General features: G+C 39.6%; 1 protein-coding gene across 1 annotated transcript in view; it reads left to right on the forward strand.

Annotated features, from left to right (window-relative positions):
- The window catches only part of EPHA3 (EPH receptor A3), a gene marked incomplete at its 5' end in the record, with an annotated part of 145,659 nt that overhangs the window by 69,508 nt on the left and 67,122 nt on the right, over window positions 1–9,029 (forward strand). Inside the window, 2 exons of the mRNA XM_010144924.1 lie at window positions 421–576; window positions 1,050–1,385. Of these exons, the coding sequence (XP_010143226.1) occupies window positions 421–576; window positions 1,050–1,385 (492 nt within the window). The remainder of the gene's footprint in view (window positions 1–420; window positions 577–1,049; window positions 1,386–9,029) is intronic.

A 9,029-nucleotide genomic window follows, 5' to 3' on the forward strand; every position in this document is an offset into this window, starting at 1 on the left:
TGAACTGAAAAGATGGAGTTTACAATTAGTCTGCCCTTCTAAGCAAACCTTGGCAGCAGAGAGAGGATAAAATTAGTTTCTTATGCAGGATGAGGCCCATGTTTTGGCAAATTAACCAGAGAGAAGAAAAATAAGTTCTCAAAATGCAATGTAGAAAGTGCTTCTTCTTAGTGATGCAAAACACTGTTTTGTTTTCCAGGCAAAATTAAATGCAAATCTAGGTTGATGCATGAAGATCTCCATTCTACCAAGAGGTCTTATTTCCATCAGCTCATTATGAGAAAAATCAGTGGTTTTGGACCATAAACATATGCAAAATGTAATCTACATATGGCTAGGTCCCAGAGCAGTAACAGAGTCACACATTAAAATTGAGGAGATATCCATAGAATTTAAAACTATACTTTCGTCATTTTGCAGCTTGTCGACCTGGGTTCTACAAAGCCTCTGCCGGCAACGTGAAGTGTGCCAAATGTCCACCTCACAGCTCTGCCTACGAAGAAGCGTCTCTGAACTGCAGGTGTGAAAAGAATTACTTTCGCTCTGAGAAAGACCCTCCATCCATGGCTTGCACCAGTGAGTAGCTCATTATGCTCGGGGCTGTCATTCTTGCTCCTCCATCTGTATCTCAGTAGCTTGCTTGCTTCCTCTCATGTCCCATTGCAGTCATCCATCCACTGCCTCCCATGTCATCTTACATATTGGACAAGCTAACAAAAATTGGTGGGCTGTATTTATGTCTTTCTAGTTTCTTTTTCTCGTTCTCTTTCAGACTCAAGAAGGAGAGCGAGGATTTTTAAATTGCTACCAATATTTTTAGCCCTCAGTCCTGAACTACACCCTGAGGGTACTGTCTGTCTTTAAGAAAACGTGGTCCTTGATAGTCTAGGTTTGTAGTCCAGTGAAATACTTCAGGAGTTTCTACAGGAAATAACTAGAAGAGTTCAGTTGTTTATGGTTTTGACTTTTGTATTTTTGTGCCCTTGTTACTCTCATCTTGGAGCGCCACAGAAAATCTCATCCCTCTGGTTTCCTGTTTCCTTTTATAGGACCACCATCTGCTCCAAGAAACGTTATTTCTAACATCAATGAGACGTCTGTTATCCTGGACTGGAGCTGGCCTCTTGACACTGGAGGTCGGAAAGATGTCACTTTCAACATCATTTGCAAAAAATGTGGAGGAAATGTCAAGATGTGTGAGCCATGTAGCGACAACGTGCGATTCTTACCTCGTCAGACTGGACTCACCAACACTACGGTGACAGTAGTGGACCTTTTGGCACATACCAATTACACTTTTGAGATCGATGCAGTCAATGGCGTATCTGACTTGAGTACACTTTCCAGACAATTTGCTGCTGTCAGCATCACAACTAACCAGGCTGGTGAGTCTCTTTCTGATGACCCTTTCTTTGTTCAAAACTACTGAGATGTATGTACCTTTGTTTCCTTTCCCTGTTTTACAGGAGTTACTCTGACTGCTCGTGTGCTAGGATTACTAATTGACTTGAATATGCTGGTAAAAGTAAAAGCAGGAACAATCCCAGTGTGTGTTGCTGTCAAAGAACCTGGCAGCATGACTGTTATGATTAACTCCCAGTTAATAGTCTTTAATAGCAGGCTCACATGATTCCTTAGCCAGAATGTGTTTTATTAATAAAACAAGATTTTAATAAAACACTCATGTCAATAATCTCCAACATAAATTGCTGTAGTAATCTTAGTGATTAATTTTGATTAAATAGGAGTGAAAAAATGCTTTCATGTTAGACACATAAAATGCTAACATTAAATTAGAAAGATTTGAAACGCTGCTTTTTTTTTTCCCCCCTTACAAATTGTCTCACCAACTCTGAATTATTGCCAATGAGATGGGGGTGTGGAGCTGAGTACTGAATTAGGTTCTAGTGTCATAGCTGATAGTGTACAAAGGGACTGCTCTGCTTTTGTGGAGACTTACTGAAGTCACTGAGGTCCTGCATGAGCCCAGTAGCATGCCATGACTGTTGGATCAGAGCTTTTGTCACTGCTGCACTATTCTACCATTTGATTTTCATTAGGCAAGGTGCCATTTATCTGAAAGATGTGAAGAATCTAGACTCTTCTCTAGCATTTGTTTAGGTACCATTTTTTTAGGAGCAGTGTTTGCCAGTGAAGAGGAAGACTAGATTCTGAAATTTCTGTAGTTTTACTCCATGGAGTTTGCCATCAGGAAGCTTTGTACTGAAAGGATGCATGTGTGCAGCAAGTCTTCCCCCACCTCCTCCCTTCCCACATCCAATCCCCAAAATACCTACATTTCCATCTTCCTCAAAGCACAAACAAAGTTAATGTTGTTCTAAGTAGATGCTCTCCTAGTGAGCTACATTATTGTGATCTTTTTCACTAAAAAGTGTAAGTCTACCCTCCTGAGATGACAGATCAGCTTTAGTGGGAGGCATAAAAATGAGAGAACAGACTGTTTCCTGACAGCGGTCATATCTCCAAAGGCTCTGGAGGACTGTCTAACTATGCAATAGGCAGAGAGGTGAATCTACCCTACTGAAACATCTCCCCATGATCTCTTTCTTGTCTAGGCATTAACTTCAGCTCTGAAACTTGCATTTTATGTCAATTCCAAACAATTTGCTACTGTTATAGTTACATTTTTTAGATATGTGTCAGTGATCTGAGCAGCCTTTGTTTAGTGGCTCTCTCTTTTTTTTTTTTTTTTTTTTTTTTTTTTGAGCAGCCATTTGATTGCCCTGAAGAGGCAGTTGAGTGCTGGTGAAGTTTTTTTTTTTTTTTTTTTTTGTATGTTAGAGATATTGCCTTTCAGCCCGTTCATCACTGTAGCAGTTAGAAATCACCTGGGGACAACTCCATAGAATGAACTGTCTAGGATCAGTGAAAGGTAATTCTCTGCAGAGGCCTCCTGCTTTGCATGTGCTTCCCCAGGGCCCAGAGCCGGCTGCCTTTGCACTGTGGTGCAAGGCAGATTTTGATTTTGTTTTGGAACGCACAGTTCCTGTGATGTGGCAGAATCAATCCATTTCTCGCAATAGCAGCTTTGTTTAATGCAACCCACAGGCTGCTTAAGCAATTTGTTTGTTTGTTTTCTACTTTTACGCATAGCCCATTTTTGCTCTAAGTACATTTAGGTGGTCTGGGTTACTACAGGCTTCATTGTGCTATCTCTTGACTGTTCTGAATGGTTTACTACATTAGAATTCCCCTAGAAGTTCTACAAGTTGTTAAAATTAGACCTTAAATGTGTATGTAAGTAAACTTTTAAAGCATAATTACAAAAATGCAATTTCTCTTGCATTCCCTTCCTAGTAAGATCAGAAAAAGGACACATCAGAAGCATATTGTTAGTTGATGTCGTACTTAAACACCTGGGCAGATCATATACACACATGTATACACCTATGTGTAATTCACATATACATGTAGATATATCTACACCCACAAAAAGGGTCACGTTAAATGTTGCTGAAGAATTTGCTGATAGCTTTACAGTGGCTCGAAGTTCTAGAGTGTGTAACTAACAACCTCAATAAGATTTTCCTGGAGAGTTTTCAAACCTGGTGCAGAAGTAAGGGAAAGGTTTGCTTCATTGTCACTTGTAAGTTAGAAACATCCAGACTCTGATTCTGCTTGTGCTGTGAATGCAAGAAGGATACTGCATTTTACAGTACAAAACTGTTCCAAAGCCAGATCCAGTCCCCTGGATTAAGGAAAAATAAGAATCCTTTCAGAAAATGGATTGGGTTTTTTCTTCCAACTGTCTGGCCTGAGTTTTGCTGCACTTTTATTGCACTTTGTTTTCCTTCCCTTCCAGTGAATGAAGAGACAACCCTGAATAAAAAAAAAAGGTCTCATGCAAAATATGACTAGACAGGTGTGACACTGCAATGTTTCTAATTCCTGTAAGTCTTTTCATCTTCGATGTGGAAGTAAAAGAGAAAGGGCACACATTTCTATTTAGTCTGTTGATGATCCCCTCTGATTGTACTGTAACACGTGCCTTCAGACGCTGCCTGATACAGCTCCCTTTGAATTATATTGAGGCGTTCTGTTGCCTCCCGATAAAAGCTCTCACTTCACATCAATGTGTTGCACCACACAGATGCTATCTCCTAATAACACCAATCAAATCCGTTTAGAAAGGGTCACTGGCTGCTATGGGAGAAGATACAGAATTCAGTACCCCTGGAAGTGCTGTGCTAATTGTGAATGTGCCACGCAGGGTCTGACAGCCATGCCACGCTGCCTGGCTTGTTGGTAGTGTGATCAGGCGTCTGGGCACAGATATTCTAGGTTTGCTGGATTTTCTGAACACAGATTTTGGGCTTTTTTTAAAAATACTTTTATCTGTAAAGTCCATAAACTTGTCCATTCTTTGGAGCTTTGTAAGTAACCAAAAGGGAAATCCAGTCCTGGTCAGGACAGTTCTGCATTTATTGCCTTTGGGCTGTAGCAAGATGCAAACTAACACTGGAGCACAAGGAGGTTTTAAACGGAAATAGGGCGTGGAATTCTCTAAAGAAAAACTAAGATTTGGTAAGGACTGCAGAGTCATGTTACTGGGCAATCAGTTTACATAAATGAGGGAGGAAGTTTTCCAGTGTGAAACATAGCCGTTGGGTCAGGGACATATATGAGTTGAATATGTTTTGCAGATGCTGCATGAGAAAGTAACAGTTTTCCTGCTCTGTCACTGCTTTATGGTATCACACACAGTCATACGGGTTGTAGGTATGATTCGGAAATGCTGAACAAAAAGATTAATATTTTAACCAAGGACCTAATTGACTTCTTTGCAGTCATCTCTTCAATCTAGAGGAGAACTTGCATAAATTTGTTCCATTAGCAGATATTGATCTATCAGGTAATCATGGCGACCACTCTGGTATCCCAGCACCACAGTGCCGTCTTCATCCTTTCCTTCCAACAGATCTGGTGAGAAGATACACCGTCCAAGAAGTGATTCTGTTTGTTTGATCTAAAATCTGTTTGCTTAGTTTTCTTTAGCTTTGTTTGTAGTTCTAGCACTACAAACTCATACAAACGCTATGATAGTGGCATGTCTAATAAATAATAAATACAGTTCTTCCTGTATTTATTTTGTAAAACAAAACAAATACTGAAAGCATTCTCAGCTTGCTGAAACTTAGGGAAATCCAAAAGTAAGCAATAACAAATAACACTTGCTGTATTCTCTTGAAGGGAGCTGCACTTCCTATCTAACAAATAAAGGTAGTATCTGTGTAAGTAGACTCCGTATAAATCTATTGGATATAAGCATATGAATAATGACAAAAATTTGTTTAACTGCTTAAGAGCTAAGTCAGAAACAAGTACCGTTCACTAGCCATTACCTTTAACGGTTTTAGTTTTCCCCGGAGAAGGTGTTAGACTTGGTTTGTAAATAATTCTTATTCTAGGTCTGTCCCAAAATTGAATAAAAAGACATGTGAAATTGATACAGAGTATTTCCTCAACAGTCATGTTTTTGGCACTGTGAAGAAGCCTAGAGACTTTGTATTTTCCAACCTTCCCAGAATGTAATTCTGGTGAGCGTGCTATTGTCAATGTCAATCTTTAGCTTTCCTGTAGTTGAGTACATCTGAGCAACCTTATCTAGTTGAAGATGTCCCTGCTCACTGACGGTGGATTGGACTAGAAGTCCTTTGAAAGTCCCTTCCAACCCAAAGCACTCTATGTTTCTATGATTCCTGGGCTTGGGAAGGACTAATCCCATGCACCAGTACACGCTGGAGGCCAACTAGCTGGAAAGCAGCTTTGCAGAAAAGGCCCGGGAGCACTGGGGAAGCACTGGGGACTGCAGCAGGGAGAGTACTACCAGCAGTTCGAGGGAGGTGATCCTCCCCATCTACTCAGCACTGGTGAGGCCACATGTGGTGTATCCAGCTTAGCACCAGCCCAGTACAAGAGACACGTAGACATACTGAGGCAAGACCAGTGAAAGTTCACTAAGATAATTAAGGGAGAGGAACATCTGCCATATAATGAGAGGCTGAGAGAAGTGGGACAGCCCACAACAATCCGTTTGTGGTGATTGTGTGCAATAAGGATAGCAGCAACTGGAAGGAGACCAGGTAAAGGGACTGATCAGTAATATCTGTCCTCTTTTACCTTTGCCTTTTTCATGCATGTAGCAAGGCCTTCTCAATGAAAATTGGGGAAGTCCCCATACACTTATATGGGTTGGAAAGAGAGTAAACATTTGTGTGCAGAGGGACTGTAAACCTCAATATCCCTGCTTCAAAGTTATTCAGGAGAGAATTGTTAAATCTTTTTGTTTTCAATTGATCTTTTATTTAACAATGATAACTTCAGAACTCTCAGCATTTGTCACAGCACATAAAGTTTGTGTATAGATGAATATGGAAAACTGCAGTAGGACTGGCTTATTTTACAGCAAACCTCCATAAGACTAGATGGCTTTAAAGGGAGAGATTTTATTTAGTGAAGGTGCCTGTGGGATACCTACTCCTTCCTAAGCATATTCATCAGAGAACCTGTAGAAGCTAGTCTTACTCATCTGTGTATTGTATAGCATTATTGTATGCTATGGTACTATAGCAAACAGCTATGGTACTCCTCCTTGGAGTCAGCGATGAGTAAACTGAGACCTACTTTCCGCTAACTAGCTTTCCCCATGTGAATATTAGGATGCCTGATTGTGGGGGAAAGTGGTTTTAAATTACATGTGAGCATTGCAGTTAAACTATTGCAAACCTCCGCACATTCTTAGAGTAACGTAAGTGTGACTTAATTTTCCCCTACTTTTTTATGTTAAATTAATTGGGACACTCTAAAGGAAGAGTGCCTATTTTGGGATATGAGCTGAAACAAATTACTTTATAAACAGGTTTACATTACACTGGTTTTGCTATGGAGGCAAATAATTCATGTTTGAGGATGCCTTTGGGTTTCCTAGCTGTAAGAATTGTGTAACCTCTAGAACGTCCCAAGAGACTGATGTCCCAAGAGAGTTTGTCTACAGTTTTATCTTTAATTTCCATGCATCACATTCAAATGGGTCTGGGTAGCAAATCCAGTTGTTCAGGTTAGACTGGAGGGGCCACAGGGGTAGAGCAAAAAGAATGCATCTTCCTGAGCTTTTTACCCCTTCTGTTATTTCCTATATGATTCAGTGTTCCAGCAAAATTATTATTAGTAACAAAGTTCAGTGGAAATAATTAAATTTTCCTGTATCTTCCAAATATACCTGTGCTGATGCCCAAATCTTTTTTTTTTTAATACCTCAGGTCTTTACTGCATGCCTGTTTCATAATAAAATAGACCATTTTCTTTAATCATTAAAAGCACAGTGTAACAGCTATTAATATATGTTTAGGTTTGCTTAGTTCTTAAGGACTTAAGGCGTTGTAAACTAAGGTCTCAACAGTACAGCTGTGAATCGTGGTACCAAATGAGTTCAGCTACAATAAGCCTGTGTCAGTACTAAATCAATTCCAGAGAGTTTTGTGCTGTCACATATCCTGGCACCAGAGACGAACAAAGGGGACATGTTGTAACAAGAGACTCCCTCAAACTGCCCCCAGTTCAAGCCAGCTCTTCCACACAATCCATATGGGATTCAGATAGTTGCAAAACAAAAAATTAAAGAAAAAATTAATACAAACAGGAATCTTCACTTACCTGCTGTAGAAAGAAATGCAAAGAAAACACAGGAGGCTTTCTGTGAGCTAAATTCTACAGAGAGATATTAGTCTTTTCCTAGTAACTATAGAAAGTGATTATGCTTCTTAAGCGCCTAAAAGTGCTTCAACCGTTTGGTCTTACCCCCCAGCCCAAATTCATTTGTGCACTTGTAAAATGTCAATTCCTTTCTCTGTATGGCACTTTTCATATAAGAAGCTTACAGAGAATACTGCCCCTGGATCCAAACCGAGACACCTACACGTAGCTATAGTATAAAGAATTACAGAAAAAGAGATAAAGCCTATATCATCTCAGGCTTCCCTAGAAAAGCAGAAGTCTGATTATCAGGATTCTCTTCCTTTTATCTTTTGTATTTCTAAAACCCACCACGCAGAACAATTCATGTACTCTGTTTAATCATCTTGCTTAATCATTTAACCCATGCATGAGAGAGTGTAGGAAAAGAGATGACTGCAGTAGAAGCTGTCCATGTACACCTACATGTATCAGGTCTGGAAACTGACTCCATAATCTCATTTATTTTCTGGATTAATCACATGAACCAGATGTTTTTTTCAGGTGTAAATGCACAGCCCAGTCTGATACGTAGATTGAATCGAATTTATTTTTATTCCTTTGTCTCCTTTTTAAACGTATTAGCTGTCAAACCTGGCAGTTTTGAAACACAGAAGGGGAACATTTGTTTAAGAACAAACCGATAAGGCATTACGGAGTTTTTGCAAGGGGCTAGGATGAAAATTCTTCAAATATCTTGATAACAAAACTGCCCACCAGGTACAGAAATTAGGATCATTGGGAGGAGAGTCTTAAAGGGTAGACGTAGCTGGTTTGTAAATCTTGATCCACATACGTCGTTTGCAAATTGAAAATTTCAAGCCATCCTGTAGTTTCAGCTTAGGGGATAAACATTTCAAATGGAGAAGGAATCAGTAAATTTTTCAGTGCCATTGTAAGCAAAGACTCACTTGGCTCCCAGGAAAAGTTGTTAAAACCTCTTCAGAACTAGAATTTTATTTGCCTGGAATTTGTGGCTTCAAGGGAATAAATTCAGCACCAAGTTGAGCACCAAGCTTTATTTCAATATATGCTTTTGATTACTTGCAGGCACTCTTTATGCGTTCAGTCTTTATTCTGTTAACCTAGACTGCAATACCTTCAGCAACTCACAAACGATGTATGATGCTCCCTGTTTAAATAAAATCCATATTTATAAATGGTTGTGTGCACTTTACCATCTATATCCCAAGACAGGTCCCTTAAGTAGATCTATCTTCTAAGAGAGACAATTTGAGAAAGCCACAGATGTTTGGTGCATGAAATATTTCTTTCCC

Source organism: Buceros rhinoceros, unplaced genomic scaffold, assembly GCF_000710305.1.
Source record: "Buceros rhinoceros silvestris isolate BGI_N320 unplaced genomic scaffold, ASM71030v1 scaffold6241, whole genome shotgun sequence".
Taxonomy (NCBI): domain Eukaryota; kingdom Metazoa; phylum Chordata; class Aves; order Bucerotiformes; family Bucerotidae; genus Buceros; species Buceros rhinoceros.